The following is a 17,114-nucleotide window of genomic DNA, read 5'->3' as shown; positions in this document are numbered from 1 at the left end:
GTCACAACTCCAGTGCAGAAGAGGAGACACTTGGCCAGATGCTGAATTTGTGACACTAATGGGTGGAAGATGTGCGTGGAGCATCCATGTTTTAGAATCTGTAGCTTCTTTGCAGCATGTTTATATTTGAAGCATTGTCTGCCGTCATGGCTACATATGAGTCTGAGCAGACGTGGATGTAAACTGTAACTGCAACTTGACAGGTTCACAGAAGTATCCAATCGAGGGCCAGTAATTACAGTTTTTATTTGATCTAATTCGTATTTTTGTTATATTTATGCTTTTTTAGCACTTAATCACTTTTCTTCTTTTTTCTTTTACTTCTGATTCTTGGGCTGCTGTAACGTGTGAATGTCCCCAGTGTGGGATTAGAAAGTTTTACTATAATCATAGTTATCTCACTTTAAAACCTGTATTTTCTTTTCTGCTCTCAGCTCTGTCGAGGGCGTCTAAGGAGATTTTACACAGTAAGAACTTGAAGCAGCTGCTGGAGGTGGTGCTGGCCTTCGGAAACTTCATGAACAAGGGTCAGAGAGGGAACGCTTACGGCTTTAAGGTGTCTTCACTCAACAAAATCGCTGATACCAAATCCAGTATCGACAAGTAAGAGCATTTTTCACCTGAGAAGAACGATTCGAATCATGTAAAAGTCACATCTGGAACAGAGAATGTGATGTGGATAAAACTCCATATGGTTATTCATATCTGAACTTATATAATAAAAGCAATATATTGCACGTTTGACACATTTACTGCCTTGGAGGATAGTCCGCCTCACTGTGTGTGTACGTCTCTGTGTTTGCAGAAACATCACTCTCCTGCACTACCTGATTACCATCCTGGAGAAGAAATACCCAAAAGTCCTGATGTTCCAGGAGGACCTGAAGGGTCTCTCAGAGGCAGCCAAAGTCAAGTAGGCGGATAGTTGGAAAACCTGCTGCATGACTCTTTGTTTGCTTTCAATGTTGTATATAACCATCGCTTTTTCTTTTTCTGCAGCATGACCGAGCTGGAAAAAGATATCGGCAACCTGCGCAGCGGCTTGAAAAGCGTGGAGAGTGTGAGTCACAAAGATCTATGACATAACACATGTTATGTATCGGTCATGCTGTTACACAATATTTAGTGCAGGTCCTGTAATTTTAACTCTGATTTCCTCTCCTGGATCACATTCACTTGTAGGAGCTGGAATACCAGAAGAAGCGACCGCAGGAGCTGGGCGACAAGTTTGTGTCAGTGGTGAGTCAGTTCATCACCGTGGCCAGCTTCAGCTTCTCCGATGTGGAGGACTCTCTCGCCGAGGCCAAGGAGCTGGTAAGTTAGGGCGAACAGCACCGCCGTCACTTCTACATGCAGAAAGTCTGCATCTCATTTCCTCTCCGTGCAGCTGTTTCTACACGTGTTGTTGACCTCATCAGTCACCTCTGTGGAGAAGCTCACAGCAGGAGTGAAGTGTTTCAGCTTCCTGCTGCAGCACCTCTGACGCTTTATTGGTCGGCCTGCTTGTTGCCATGTGTGCAGGTCAAGAGAGAAAACCAGGAACAGAGGCAGAGGATATTATTTTACACGATTCTTCTTTTTAAGATTTTTTTTGTGGCTTTTTTTTTGCCTTTATTTGATGGGACAGACAGGGGGGGTGACCTGCAGCAAAGGGCTGAGGCTGGTATCGATATTACAGCTGCTGCGATGAGGACAAGCCTCTGTATATGCAGCACCTGCTGTACCATCTGAGCTACTGGGCACCCTTTATTTTACATGATTGTGTTCAACCTAACATGTTATTTTGTGAACTTTATTTAATCAAAATTTACATTTTTGTGTGGGTGGCCAAAATGAGAGGCTGAAGGCCAATAAAATGAGCACTTCCTTATAGATTTTGCAGCTATATTAAAGGAACACTCAACCCCACAAATTACCAGTTGTATATCAGGTACTTTAACTCATGTTATGTTGGATTCATGATGAACCCTTTTTTTGTTGCGCATGCTTCCAGTGAAGAAGAATCCAAAAAGTGAGAAAATTCTCAATAAATTTAAGTCACAGTGGTCCGTGTTTAACTACAGCAAATCTTTTTTTAAAATTTTCTCCATTTTTGGATTCTTTATTCACCATGGAGGCATGAAAGGAAAAACAAACTTTTCTCGACATTTTTATTGCATAATGGGGGTTAACTATTTATATACAAATGGTCATTCCTAGTAAGTATTATTTCAAGGGATATGGGCTTTTTACTACCAGAAACCTGAGCATAGTCACCTTTTAGGCAGTGATTGACACCTTGAAGGTAAATTTATGCATCTGTTCACATTTACTGGTGCAGAGTTTTTTAACCCCACAGTGTGTGCAACATCGACCCAAATGCTCAGCTGGTCACATGGCAGCCATTAGCTTCTGTGGATCATTTACGGTGTCCCACAGTTAAATATTTGAGAGTGTTTACAGTGGGCCTCTGTACTTATAATCTGGAACCAGAGACGACGCCGACCCTTTAAACGGCCGCATGCATCTGGTTTGAGTGAATGAGTCCATAAATACCATGATGTAAAGAAAGCAAGTGACATTTAAAGCATTTTTGTCACAAAAATCAAGTCCCACTGTGTAAAAAAAAAAAGAATTTAAAAAAAACCTATCACATCTGAATGCGGTGCACAGTTATTAATTTGAGTGATATAATAAGTTAAATCCTTGCCTCACCTGATAGTTTGCGTGTCAAGGGCAGAGAAGCCGTTAACATTCACATCTTAGTAGGTGTATGTTCTCAGCATGATCTCACATCTGGATGTTCTCGTTTTTAACTTACTGTGAAAAACACTCAACAAACAGGTTGCCTTAATTTGGGCTCTGGCTCCAGTCTCTGGCCTCAGCTGTAATCAGTAGCCGGTCACATTTGGGTTAACACGGGCTTCAAAGCTCCACCACTGGTGCCCTGCTCTTGTTTCAAAGAGCTGAGATCTAATGAGTCTCCTGTAAAACAGTCAAAGAAGGAGTAAAACATGGTTTCACTGTGTCCTGCTGTAAATCTGATCCCTGCGTGCCCCTTTTCTCTTTGCTCCCACAGTTCCTGAGGGCAGTAAAGCACTTTGGTGAGGACGCCGGTAAGATGCAGCCAGATGAGTTCTTTGGCATCTTCGACCAGTTCCTGCAGTCATTCACTGAGGCTCAGCAGGAGAACGAGAACATGCGAAAACGTAAAGAGGAAGAGGAGCGCAGGGCCAAAATGGAAGCTCAGGTGTGTATGGTCATGTTCCCATACAACAAAAAGAACCACAGTTATAAAACAGTTACAGTATATACGTACATCATGGAGTTTAATCTGAAATATTATAGAAATTCAGAGTTAAAGACAGACTACGTAACTTTTGAAAGAAGATTAAAACACAAATAAAAAGTTGAACTCATTTTTACCATAGCTGTAGCAGCTTCATAGTCTTTCTTTCAGGAAATAGTTTGTTATTCTGAAATAATATATCAGCTTTCTTTCTTGAGTGTTTGATGAGAATATTGATAAATGATTTTTAAAAAGTCAAGGAAGCCAACTTGGTCATTGCCTTTTATCCCCTATGTTTTTTTGTTTGTTGAAAATCTAACCAATTCTCTGAGGTTGTATTTACCAAAAATGTCAAACTATTCATGTGATGCGATGTTTAATAAATTCAGAGGGAATCTTTTTTGTTTTTATCTTTAAATACAATAATTTTTATTTCTTTGTCACCAGTTGAAAGAGCAGAGGGAGAAGGAGCGAAAGGCCCGGAAAGCAAAGGCGAACGGGGAGGACGACGGTGGCGAGTTTGACGACTTGGTGTCGGCGCTGCGATCAGGCGAGGTCTTCGACAAGGATTTGTCCAAGATGAAACGCAACCGCAAGCGCATCAACAGCCAGACCACAGACGCGAGCAGAGAGCGGCCGGTCACAAAGCTCAACTTCTAAGAGGAGGCTGAGATCATCGTCCTTGTTTCGCTCGCCCTCCCCGGCTCGTCATTAGTTTCCCTCTGGGTCGAACTGACACGCACATTCCTCTGAACCCTCCTCCGTTCCCACCCAGTTCGGCCTCTCATCATCGCCGCACAGCCACACACAGCACAACACGTTTGACCCTTTCATCCTCTTAATGTTCAACGGAGCAGAAGCCAAAATTTGTTTTTTACCAGACCAAATTAGATAATGGAGGAGCAGTTTGGGCACACTTTAAGAAGTCGTCGTGCAGGAGCAGGACGTTCCCCCCGCTGGAGAGAAGTTTCCCTCCAGGTGTAAAAGTTGATTGTTTGATAGGAACTGTTCTGTGCTGTTTTTGTACGTCAGAATCTATGCACAGAGTGAAACGTGCAGCTCGCAGACTCCTCCAGGGTTTGACGCTCGACCCAAACAGGAAGACGAATCCATTAAAAACACAAGGGGCCATTTTGTACGGACTGATTTCGTAGATTGAGCGGGGCTGCTTTCACGCCCGAGCTGTCCAAGAGATGACTGAAAAGACTGAACTTCCTCTTGACATTCTCCTGCAGTCAGAACCATCACAGGACTGAGACACTGTGTCGTGAGACAGACAAGACAGACAGACAGACAGACAGACAGACAGACAGACAGACAGACAGACGGACGGATGTGGTTTTGACAGCAGCCGTTTCTTTTCTATTCATCATTATTGACGTGCAGCATTTATATATCTGATCACTGTATGTTTTATTTGAACCTTTTCCTGTTAAGAGCTGGCCTTAACTCTGTCGTTTTCATTGTTGAGTGGGTACTCTCAAAGGCCTGGGCCTGATCTGCAATTTCTCAACAAGTGTGGACACTCATGTCATAGATTACATATATCTATATATAAGGTTGCGTGCTTGTTACACATGCACATATAAATTCATAATTACTATGCTAAATGACATTAAAACAACACCCAGTCGATGCAATACACTCGTTTTCCCCCCTGAAGGGAGCGTCCCCCTCCTTTATGTTTTTATTGAATAGATAAAATATCTTGTCTGGACACTGGCTGGATTTACACTGCAACAAAAAAATAAAAATAAATAATGTGTGTGATCCACCTGTGATGTTTTCAGTCTTGTAGCAAACATCACATGTGGACCTGAAACCTTCTGAATTTGTCCCCTCGGCCGTGTGAATCCATCCAGCGTCAAACGTCTCCATTGGACTTTTATAATTTAAATATTGCCTTCCATTGTACGATGACCTGATGATAATAAATGGGAGAAAACAGTTTTTTTTTTTAGTTTTTTTGTATCTAGTTAACAAGCACGTGCACTTGAATGAATTCTTATGCAGCATTTAGGGTCAAAAAGTTATTTCTTAGCACCAGACTTTGAACAGGAGGAAGTGGACTTAAAAAAAGGATGAAAGAATGGCTCCATCTAGTGGTCAGGGACTTTTACTGAACAGAATATTTCACTTGAACCTTCAAAAAAAACAGATTCGCCCTCATTCGGCCCCTGGCTCTGTGCCTGTTGGGGCCGTGCAGTTATCATCCATGGGTAAAAGTGTTCACTCTTCTTGAAGTTCTACCTATTTTGTTGTGTTACAATATGTAATTTAAACAGATTTTTTTGTAATGGACCCACACAAACTGGTTATTAAGTCAGAGCAGAGGATGGATTTTATTTTTCATCATTTTTAAATACAAGTTGTTGGTTTTTTTCATTTCACTTCACCAATTTTGACTATTTTGTGCCTGTGCATTACAAAAAAATAAAAATAAAAATCACTTAAAAATTCAGGTTGTAATGAAATAAAATAGGAGAAATGCCAGGGGGGGTTTATAGAAAAATCCTGCATAGTGTATCTAAGTTACAAAAGTACCGTAGGACCATATTTAACATTTTTCATGTATGACCATATTTAATAACTTGTCATTTGAGTCTCATTTCAGCAGAAAACCATGCGTCAGCTTGTCATCTGGCTCCTGCACAAAGCGAGAAACCCCGGTGTAAAAAGCTCTGCCGGCAACTTCCACCACCACGGCCTTAAAGTCGCCGCACCTGGTTTCCTGAACAGAAGCACAAAAGAGAATCACAGACATGCAGCAGATAACACACATTATTTGGTACAATAATAGAACCACAATTACAAAAGTCCACATACTTAAAAAAGGTTCTTGTTAACTCAGAGAAAAGTATAATGTCATTTCCAGCGATGACAGTGAAACTGGTATTGTTTTCACCTTGTGAGTCTGTGTTTGTGTGTGTGTGTGTGTGTGCCAACATGTCAAAATGTGGTCCTGTGACACCAGTTGTAGCGGTAATTAACTGATGATAGTTGCCCTAAGTGGTTACATTGCAGCTGGTTTCACAGCTGTTGGACCATTTTCACAGTGGTGTGTCCACAAATTACTTAAGACACAAAAATGCCAGAAAACAGTAAACAAAATAAACTCTGGTACCTCGACAGCTTTCCCTGTGAACTGGGATCCGGTGGCTCCACTCTGAAACGTCCTGCTCTGGTTGAGCTGGATGAGACCTTTGTGATACTGAAGAGCCACGCGGGCTGTTACACCAGAACCAGTGGGGCTCCGGTCAACCTGAGAACACATTTATAAACCAGTTAAAGAAGCCAGATTTCAGAAAGCTCTCCTCAAAGTGTCAGATGACCAGGTGTCAGTAAAATACCTGAGCTTCAGCGAACACACAGATATTAGCAGTGGGATCAGACGAATAATTATCTTTGCCGTCGGTGAGGATGGTGCCATAAAGGAAAGCCAGATCATCACTGGTTGGGTGGTGCAACTTCACCTAGGAGAGAGTGAAAAAAAATTGAAATACTGTCAAATATACTGTAAAAACAACATACACAGTGTGGCCAAATGTATGTGGACAACCCCTTTGCCCCTAAGACAAATGCATATTTGACAAGTAAGAAACAGTTGACTGACTAATTAAAGCTGCACCACACAAAATTTTCTGTGTTCCTTTGATTACCCAAAACTGTAAATATAGGGTTGTCCAACTCTATATAATACTGCATAAATAACAAAGAAAGCCATATTCTTCATTCTGCTTTCTTCAAATTTTGTTTCTTCCATAAAATGAAAACATTGGATGTTATTATATTGAGGCACATTGTGTATTTTGTATTAAAAAAGAAGTCCCTGCAGCTGCACTGAGAATGCTGTGCGAATGAATTTAACTGAGTATTTCTTTTTTCCTGTCAGTTGTACAATCTGAACTTCTCACTTGAGATTTGACAGCGTTGGTCACCGCTGTAGCTGCGTCCACCAGATCTCGGGTCCTGGACTTGGTCACATCGAGGCCAAACCTCTGGGCGTCTACAAAGGCGTAGAAGGCTCCTCCATAGCTGATGTCAACCGTCACATCACCAAACTTCTCCACTGTCACCGTCACATCTGGGGAAAAGTCATTCAGTGAGTCCTGCTGAATATAAAAACACCTGAAAACAGTTTCTTCAGGATGAATGCCCTACCTGTAGCAAAGGCGAACGCCGGCACACTGAGAAACCTCACACCTCCTGTTTTACCCTCAGAGTACTCGACAAACGCCTTCACCAGCCCACAGGGACAGTGTATGTTCACCTGAGTCTCAGGTGACTTTGGTTCTTTCACCAGTTTGTAGTCCACGGCGAAGCGTCCCAGTGCGATGACGGCATGTCCACACATGGTGCTGTACCCCTCATTGTGCATGAACAGAACCCCCAGATCAGCCTCAGGGAGCTCGCTCTCCACGATCAGGGCTCCGTACATGTCATAGTGTCCCCGGGGCTCGAACATCAGCACCCTCCTGAGGTGATCCAGATGTTCTCGGACATAGCGGCGTTTGGACAGCACGCTGTCACCTTTGACCTCTGGGTAGCCACTGTGGATGATCCGTAAAGGCTCTCCACCTGTGTGCATGTCGACCACTGAGAGCTCGTCTCCCTCATGAGGTGGAAGCTGCATTTCCATCTCTATATGGATTAAAAACAAATAAATAAAAATAGTACGGAGAAAATTGTTTTTTTCTTTCAAAAACATAATAAGCAACTTTGCAAAAAATGCCTGATAAAAAATGTGAAATATTACTAAAACATGGAGGGGGATCACTTTTTTTTTTTTTTTTTTTTTTTTTTTACAAATTTCTTGATATTTTGGGGCGATTTCATGTATGTTGGATAATACTTTAGACTTTGTGTAAATACCATGTTGTTGAAGTGCCTCGCATGTCAAATAAATCTATTGTAGTAGAAAGTACAATATTTCCCACTGAATTAAAGTAGTCCAATGGAATTATCCAAGTAAAGCTACCTCAAATTATAACTAACAAAGTAGATTACCTGAGTAAATATTGAACGTGATTAGCCCTACTAGAATATAAATGTCTCTTTATGCTAATTACAATGTGCCAACCCCCGTGTTTGATTGGCTAACTACCTTAGGGGAGGAGCCAATCAAACACGGGGGATGGCACATTCAAATTAGCATAAAGAGATACTTAAATGGTAGTAGGTGACCGGTAATTACTATTATTACAATAGCTTTATGTGAAATTAATGTGGTCACTTTTCATGGAGACAGAACTCGGCAAATTTCTAAAAGGGAGTGCAGTCAGACAAACTAAAGTTAACCAATGATAGCTAGCAAAAAATCAATTGTTCACTGTTAATTTCTCCACCTTTGTTATTGTAATGCCGCTTCACACTGTGAGTAATAAACTCTCTTTCCATTTCTTTAAGAAAATAATCTAACTCTGCAGAGTCACACTTCTGAACGGGAATGATGCAGACAGATCATAAACTGTATGTCAAGACACAAATATTATATACAGTCTATGAGACGATAAACTGAAAAAAAAAAATACTACTACTACACGCTGCTGTGATTGGTTGATTCCGCTGTGAGTATTTGATGACGTGCGGCGGAGATCCCGCCCACCTCCCTCCGGACAATCCATTCTAGCGTCAACCGGAACAAAACAGCTAGCTGCTAGCTTAGCTTGTCAGTAACAACGCTTTTTTTGTGTATTCGCGTGTGTGTTTTTCGAAAGGAGTTGGTAAACAAAGCACAGACTTGCTGGATCTCAAGCATCTATCTGAACGGATTACCAAACACAGACGCAGCAGAACAACGTGGCAAAACAAAAGTATCCGGACTGACAGCGCATTTAAACGGGGAATCGAGCCGCTGATGAGTAGGCTAACAGGTAAGTGATCAGTCACCTGTCCCCACCTCTGCTGCCCCACTATTTTGTCCACATAAAACGCCACTGGATACGATAAATATTTGTTTTACATTGTACAATTGTTTAACACAAACAGCACATTTCAAAACATATTATATTATTAGTTAATCTTATAAACTTGAGAAAATAGAATTGATTTATTAACAAAAAAAAAAAAATGAGTAAATATGCATCAAGAATAAATGACTTAAACTGACCAAAACTTAAAAAGAAAAATTATCAAAAATAAAGAAGAAAAGAAAAGAAAAGAGTTAAAAACAGCCTTAAAATAATAATAAATATGCAACATCATCTTGAGTATACAATTATGAATATAGCTTTCTGAACATTTTCCCCTAACATTTTAAAAATATTTTTCTGATTTTACTAATTTCTTGCAATTCTTGCAAAGTTGCTCATGACCTGTTTCCCATGTTCTCCAAAGAAATCAAAGCACTTCGCTCAGGATTTTAAAGGTTAACAGTTTCTAGCCTAATGTTTCTCTTTCCTGCATGGGGATAATGCCAAATAATAACAAATGGTTTCTGGATTACATAATCTACAGTCAGCGCACATGAAAGAAGAAAGAAAACTGTACTCTAATTTTTAATGAAACGTCCCACACTTTATTTTCAGGAAAAATGTTTATTGCAAACTGCTTGCATCCATGCATTCTCAGAACCAATTATCATAAAACAAAGATTGTTTTTAAAAGTCATGTCGGCTTTAATAGCAGTAGATGAGAATCGGACCTAAAACTCATATAACGGAAGCTCATTGTGACCATAGTCTCAAGTAAACTGTTAAGTAAATAAATATTTCTCCCAAAAGAATAATATTTACCTGGTGTAGATCTTCTCTGTACTTTGAGCTCAAACTTTTGCAGCCTCCATGTGTTTGTTGGCTTTCCGTTTGCAAAGACACTAAAATCAGACTGTAGCGCCTCCTCCTGTTTTGGAGGCCTGCACACATGAGACAGTCGATATACTGTGAACATTATTTTGAGTCCAAGCCATTTTTGCTGATTTTCGTTGCTGTCGTTGCCTTGAAATTTAAAAATATATAAATAATGTGTAAGTTATTATTACAATGTCAGCACTGATGATATGAAAAACAGTAAGTGAAAGGGAATTACTTTTTTATTTTATTTTGTAAATGTGAAAATATCTGCGAATGCCAAAAGTGACTATAATTCTATGTCTGGCACCTTTGTCATTCCCTGTGCCCTGTCCCATGTTTCCTTTCCATCTCTACTGTCAACTATTAATATTTAATATAGTAATATTTTAAAAACAATCATATAAAACAACTATATAAAAATATGTTTTAACCCTTTGAAACCTGGAGGGACATCACTTCTTTTGCTTCTTTTAGATGCCTTTCAAAGGTATTAGAACCATGGGCACATTGCTGTGATTTCTGTCAAAATATGGGGGAAAAAAAGGCAATGAACGACTTGGTAGAAATGTTCCACAAATTGCAAGAAATCATTAGATTTAGAAAATTATTTTTTCTAAATCTAGGGAAAAATGTCTAGGGAAAAAGAAAAAAGCTAGGGGAAATGTGCATTTTTAAATACCAATTACATATTTAAAATCATGTTACAAAATCAATATAATATTTAAAGCAGCTTCTACAGTAATTTCCTTTTTTTTGTTTAACTTTCTCAGACTTTTTGGGGGTGGGTAACTACTTTTCAGGTCTTTTTTTTATTATTCTTATTTTTAGGATCATGTTTTTTCTGTCAGTGCTCAATGCCTTCTTTTTATGTTTTGAAAGAAACCAGGCTTCAAAGGGTTAACTCACCTAGATCAACAAAAAAAATACATGTGGAACATTAAAACAATCTACATGTTGAAATTTTCAATGCATTTACGTAGACTGACGCGTGTGTTACATAACAGAGGAGACGAAACAACAGATGGTGAGCAGGCGTCGGTTTTCATTATTCATTTCACTGTCGACAGGTTCTCTGGATGCATGCAACCTCATTTATACATCTAATATAAAATAGATGTTCTGAATCAACTAACAGACACATGCTTACAGCACAGTTCATACTGAGATGATTCGCAGTCACGCAGAAGTTAGAAAACATCACTGAAACCATGCTGTTTTTTCATTTACTTAAGTGTTATAATTTTTATCCAAACAGAATAAATAAATGCAAATGTTTGCATCACCAAACAGTTCATATTTGCATAGTGGTGTGTAGTAACTCTTTATGTGCGTTAGTATCTAATCTTATGAGCAGATTAAGATAAAATCACTCATACGGAAATAAATATTGAAATTCACTATCAGAGCAAATATACCTGAGCAAGAGTACATGAAGGAATGTACAGTGAGTTTGTTGCAGTAACCAGTTTTAAATATTCACATCTTGTCAAGGAAAATAAGTATTTCACAAGAAAATTGAGATAATGATAATTAACAATAAAAATCTATTATTAAACCACCATTATTGCATTCCTATTCCTATCTCACATGCATGGGAATTAAGATAAAACACAATTATAAACATGTCTAAAGAGTTGATAAAATGAATGCATAGTACAGTGACGGAGTCAAATGGGAAAATATTCCATTATCCTCCAAAAAGGGGTTAACAGGCCAACATTTATATTATAAAAGATGTGCTCAAAACCACAAAGAGTTGATTGTTTTATCAAAACAACTCTAAATGAGGCTTTATCATTATAAGGCACATGTTATTTATTACCTGACAATTAAAAGAATACTTCACCCCCGAAATCCTCATTTTTATATCCCTTACTCAGCCCATGTTAAATCGAAGTTGTGAAGAAAACTTTTTCTTAGTGTCTTAACGAAGAATCCTATAATAGATTAATTCATGATCACCGGAGTAACAGGCGGCCACGTTTCACAGCAGGAAAACTAAATAAAAATCCAGTTTTAGTTTCACACAACTCATGCAGCGTAATCCAAGCATCATTTTGCAGTCGTATACTTCTCAAACGCATGCATTACTGCTAAAACCTCACTATTTAAAACACTTTTGCATACAAGTAGCAATCGTGGACAAGCGCATGCCTTTGAACTCTCCTCGTGCTTTCCATTGATCAGCAAATGCACGTGCTCGCAAGCTACTCGTTCATGCACTGGACTGATTAAGCATGAAATCTATTGGATTCTTTGTTGGTCCGGCAATATGAGAAAAATAAAGTTTTCATCACGTATTCCACATAACACAGAGTGAGAAGTTGATGTACAAATGGTCATTATGTGAGAAGTATTCCTTTAATACTCTAAAGTTAGTAGCCACTAAAGACAACAAAAACAGAGTCTTGACCCAAAAGACAAATGCTGCGTCCTCTCTACTAGAGACACAGCAGCCGGCTACAAGTCATTTTTAATGGAAGCGTCAAACTGACCCCCGACACTTGGCACTGTCGACAGGTGTGAACAAAAGTTGAGCTCACCTCAACTTTTCTCAACGCTGCAGTGAAGCATCAACCAACCATATGTTTTTGTTTCAAACTGTGGTGCTGTGTTATTTAATTTACTTTACTGATACTGTGCTTGATTAGTCTTTTCAAAGTCATACAACTCAGAGCTGCTCCTGCTCTCTGGGTCAGTGTACTTTTTGTTCTTTGCACTTTTCTTTCAGAAAAAAAAGTGAAAAAATTAATAGTGATTTGATTTGCATTTCAAAATCCAAAAATTAATAATGGGGTCAAAAATGGAATATGCAGAATAAAAATGCTGCTTAATTTTCCTTTTCTTCTATCAAAAAATAAATCCAAATACCAAGAAAACAAAGAACATTCTTTTTTTTCATTTTCTGTAACTGCAAGTTGTCCTAGGTTAAAAAAAAAAAAACATTGTTCAGTGCATTGGGCATCAAAATATTTAGTGAATTTATGGTTATAATCAATTATAACTAGCACTGCGATGGCTTTGGGACTATATTCTGACATGATTTTGTAGTTGTCAAAACAAGTTCTACAATCATCTCTGTGTGTTCGTCAGGAAATTAAATTTTTTCATTTTTTTACACAGAGCAGCTTCCGGTGCCAGAAAAAAAACAATTGGTTTTTTGTCTGTGTTTTCATGTTATTTGATTTGATTTCTTTTTTCTTTTGATTGGAGAAAAAAAAACAGAATTTCTATTCTATATATTTCATGTCTGACTCGAAAACTAAAACTTTTTCATATTTGGATTTTGAAATCATTTTTGTTTGTTTTTTTTTCATTTCTGTTACTGAAAAAAAAATCCAAAGACCAAAAAGTACATTGACTTTTCTGTAACATATGAGCAGCTTTACGCAAAGACTCAAAATATGTTTTAAAAACTGTGATTTGACTTCAGCTCCTTTGAGGCTCAGATCTTTCAACAAAAGCCTCTGTTAAAAGTATCGGACGATAAGAGGGCAAACAGAACTCTGTGTTGTTTGTAATGCTTTTAAAATGATCTTATTTCCTACCAACAACAGCACAAAAGGTGTTTTACTGTTTGTTCACTAATTGTTCCTGTTTCTCTTTGTAATTCTCCATTATAGTATACACCAGACAATAAAAGACAATAAAAAACATCCCTGGGTTTTTGTTGTAATAAGGAAACATGAAAGGGATTTCTGCATGCAGTTTTGTGCTTTAATGCCAGAAATGTCTTTGGCGGGTTAGAGTCCAGCAGGACATGCAAACTGGTATTTATATAAATCAGTTTTTTTAAGAAATCCAGGTTGTAAGTTCAAAAAGGCCCTTCATCTGCTTTCGGTGTGACCGGCATACAGGCAGTCACTGAGTCTTGATTTTTCACTCTGGCCTTCGGGGAAGAAGTCGGTGGTAGTGAGAGTCTCCTTTTTATGGACAGCAGCCGGAGGATTTCGCTCACCTGAGACTCGAGCACCGACAGGCGGCCGCTCAGTTTCTGAATGTCTCCCTTCAGCTCCAGCTTGGCCTCCTGCAGGGTGGCTTGAAGCAGCGCCTGCTCAGACACCGGCTGAACAAAAGAGTGTTTGAGGGACTCGACCCCGAGACTGTGCTCAAATGGGTTTCTCTCCATCGGGCTCTTTTCCAGCGGACTTCTTTCAAAGGAGCTTCTTGAATCTCCGGCTCGGTCGATGCGTAGATCACTCTTTGTGATGCCACTGTCACAGGAGTCAGTTTTGTGCAGGGCGCTTATCTCTTCACCTGCCTCTCCTGCACTGTTGCCCCCCTCTGTGCTCCGTATCTCTCCACCTTCCTCCATGTCCTGGTTCTTGTTGGCGGCTGCTAACTGTTCGGAGGACTGGGATCCTTTTGGCCACTCTTTTGCTTTTGGTGGCTTCTTTTCTGGCTCGGCAGCAGGAGGCGGTGGAGCAGGTGGAGCAGGTGGAGCAGGTGGAGCAGTTGGAGCAGCTGAAGCAGCGTTTCTAAACTTTGCCCAGCCTCGAGCACCTCTGCTGCCAGTGACACCACCTCCAGCTGCTTCTCCACCTGTGCTGCTGCTCCGTGCAGGGCTGTTGACCTTCTGACACAGCTGGCTCTCAGCACAGAGCCTCGCTATGGCCTCCCCAGCCTCTTGTGTGCTGCATCGCTCCGACGTCTCAGTGTGGACCAGCGTTTTCGAAGGTGCAGCCACCTCGCAGCCGTTGCCTGCATTCCCCCCTGCTGTGCAGGGTGCATTATTCTGCACCATGGAGCTGTACTCCTGCTGCTGAGGAGACGCAGACGGACACTGCGTGTAAGAGTTTGGGTCCGTGCGATGGTGGTGCTGCGGCTCCACCTGCACACAGTTATGATCAAAGTAAGAGTTAGACTCTCCCGGTATTTGAGAATCTCTCTGCTGCCTGAACCTCTGGAAGAGTTTGCGGACCGGGTGGTCATCAGGGATGGAGAGAGCCACCTGGTTCCTCTGGTGCTCCTGCTCCCGCTTCACATCAGCAATCTTTCTGAAGATTATCTGCAGGAGGGAGAATCTGTATGAGGACGGTGATGTGGGATATGCACACTGAGGCCACATTTAAATTACAATGGCAGCGCTCTACTCGGATGAAACAAACATACATATATAATGCAGATGTAAAGCAAGGATAACCATGCTATGCTGTGCTCAGACCTGCTGTGTGTGTTGAAATATTAAAGACCTGAAAGCTTCAGTGCACGAGGGAAACAGTTAATGGAACAATAATGAAATAATGGAGCGATATCTTGGCCCCGAGAGTTTCTGGTATCCATTAGAAGACACTGAAAGAATTATAACTTCTTAGCATCTCACTTAAACTTTGCAAACACTTTTAATCTTTGTTGTTGAAGACACACAGGTAGTAAATATAAATAGGATAAACTTTGGTGTACATTAGCAGTTCTAAACCCTCAAATAACGGATGCACAATATTGGATTTTTTCTGCCAATAACCGATATTGATTAATTTACTTTTTTTCCCACCGAATTTTAGTGATCATCAAGTCTCCTCTGGAGTGGAATCAACATCATATTTTGCATACTCTTATCATGATGGCCCACCAGCAGATGGAGATATAAAATACAGTGCTTTTTAATCTATGTAAAATTCACAATAAGAAAAATACTTCAACTTAGGGTTGATATTTTGTACATGTCACTTTGTCAATGAAAATAATAATAATAATGGTTTGTGGTATCAGCCAAAATCAGCACGTTGGCTGATTCTGATATTTCATTTTAAAGCCAATGTCTGCCGATGACTTGCTGATATTATCGTACATACCTAGTTTAAATTATTTTCACATGTAAAACACCATCTTTCCCCCAAAAAAGTGCTGCTGCAGTGCTTTTGATATCAGTTCACCCCTGAATAAAAAAAAAAATAAATCTTGTGCTATTTATCAGTCATTTGCTGTGGAGTTTTTTAAATGTGATTCGGTGCTTTGCGCATCATAAGCAGATTACCATTTAGTTCCGTTATTTTTGAGAGAAAGCAGACATCTTTATGGTGGTTATCTTGGCAACTTGCATCGTAACAATCTAAATTGATAAATAGCACTACAAGTAAGATGAAAAATACATATTTGTGTGTTAAACTTTCCCTTTAACTTATCTGTAGGTTCATTTGAAACTAATTGACTTAGATTTTATTTATATTTATATATTAATCTTGGCCTAAGTTTCTTGGCTTAATCTTGATGCAGTTGCTGATAGCAGAAAGTATCCATGCCTACAAGCTCTTTTATGGTCAAAAACAAATGCGTTATTATCAGCCGCACAAAATCCACCAAAACACACGAAAAAGGTTAAAAAAGTTGCTTTATAACATGCACATGATCAAAAATAAAGCAAATATATTTGAGTAAATGCATTCAAATACAGAATGCTTGTGTTCATGTGATGTTCAGAAGCACATTCATGCAGTTTAAGTGAGTTCATAACAGTAACGTGGGCAGAGAATAAATCTTAAACCTATGCAGGCACAACAGTTCATAAAGCTGCTCAAATGAATAATAGATGGCTTTGTTTTCACTGAATTCATTTTACATACAAGGCATAAATCTTTCAACATGCTGCCAATTTGCCTCAAAATTGTTTAGATTTAAAGCTGCTTCACTGTTTGAGTTCAGTATTTATGATTACATAAGACCTCTTATAATAAAGCTGCAACCAACTAGAAAAGTCAGAGAGGAAATTTTAAGTATAAAGTTACTTTAAATATCATGAAATCACGATGAACGTGCATGTTTCTGTATGGTGTGACTGTTTGCATTAACTTCTGTTGCACAGTACTATTCCTGAATTTTTCTAGATAAATAGATTATATAAGTAATTTTTAGATGGTTTTATTACTTCATTAAAATGCATATTGTAATTTATAACATCTACTTTACCTCAGAAGTATTGATATTTGATATAAGCCAGTCCCGAACAAAGAGCACAAGGGACCACATGTACCAGATTGACTTTACAGGGAATATTCATTAACAATTTATGCGATGTTCATCCCATGAGATGACATTACTGCCATATGAGCAACTTA

At 39.3% G+C, this 17,114-nt stretch overlaps 3 protein-coding genes and 1 long non-coding RNA gene across 7 annotated transcripts in view; 2 read left to right on the top strand and 2 right to left on the bottom strand.

The window, feature by feature from the left end:
- LOC121955389 (disheveled-associated activator of morphogenesis 1-like) overlaps nucleotides 1–5,559 on the top strand; it is a 68,465-nt gene extending 62,906 nt beyond the window's left edge. For all 4 annotated transcript variants that reach the window (XM_042503328.1, XM_042503325.1, XM_042503327.1 and 1 more), the window contains 6 exons: nucleotides 435–603; nucleotides 806–913; nucleotides 1,000–1,060; nucleotides 1,183–1,314; nucleotides 3,059–3,229; nucleotides 3,716–5,559. In XM_042503328.1, the coding sequence (XP_042359262.1) occupies nucleotides 435–603; nucleotides 806–913; nucleotides 1,000–1,060; nucleotides 1,183–1,314; nucleotides 3,059–3,229; nucleotides 3,716–3,928 (854 nt within the window). In that variant the 3' untranslated portion in view covers nucleotides 3,929–5,559. The remainder of the gene's footprint in view (nucleotides 1–434; nucleotides 604–805; nucleotides 914–999; nucleotides 1,061–1,182; nucleotides 1,315–3,058; nucleotides 3,230–3,715) is intronic.
- Nucleotides 5,560–5,752: 193 nt separating this feature from the next.
- Nucleotides 5,753–10,067, bottom strand: LOC121955395 (trans-L-3-hydroxyproline dehydratase). The gene is made up of 6 exons (XM_042503337.1): nucleotides 10,003–10,067; nucleotides 7,430–7,909; nucleotides 7,183–7,352; nucleotides 6,619–6,741; nucleotides 6,393–6,530; nucleotides 5,753–5,999 (listed from the first exon to the last, which is right to left on the bottom strand). The coding sequence occupies exons 2-6, from the start codon at nucleotides 7,905–7,907 to the stop codon at nucleotides 5,874–5,876; spliced, it is 1,035 nt and encodes a 344-aa protein (XP_042359271.1). The 5' UTR covers nucleotides 7,908–7,909; nucleotides 10,003–10,067; the 3' UTR covers nucleotides 5,753–5,873.
- LOC121955397 overlaps nucleotides 8,901–17,114 on the top strand; it is a 26,132-nt gene continuing 17,918 nt past the window's right edge. Inside the window, exon 1 of the long non-coding RNA XR_006106630.1 lies at nucleotides 8,901–9,141. This is a non-coding gene — a long non-coding RNA (uncharacterized LOC121955397). The remainder of the gene's footprint in view (nucleotides 9,142–17,114) is intronic.
- The window catches only part of LOC121955394 (potassium voltage-gated channel subfamily H member 5-like), a 21,297-nt gene continuing 18,056 nt past the window's right edge, over nucleotides 13,874–17,114 (bottom strand). Inside the window, exon 12 of the mRNA XM_042503336.1 lies at nucleotides 13,874–15,067. Coding sequence (XP_042359270.1) covers nucleotides 13,874–15,067 — 1,194 coding nt within the window. The remainder of the gene's footprint in view (nucleotides 15,068–17,114) is intronic.

Source organism: Plectropomus leopardus, chromosome 16, assembly GCF_008729295.1.
Source record: "Plectropomus leopardus isolate mb chromosome 16, YSFRI_Pleo_2.0, whole genome shotgun sequence".
Classification (NCBI taxonomy): Eukaryota; Metazoa; Chordata; class Actinopteri; order Perciformes; family Serranidae; genus Plectropomus; species Plectropomus leopardus.
The sequence above is the reverse complement of the archived record's forward strand: the minus strand, read 5'-3'. Positions and strand labels throughout refer to the sequence as shown.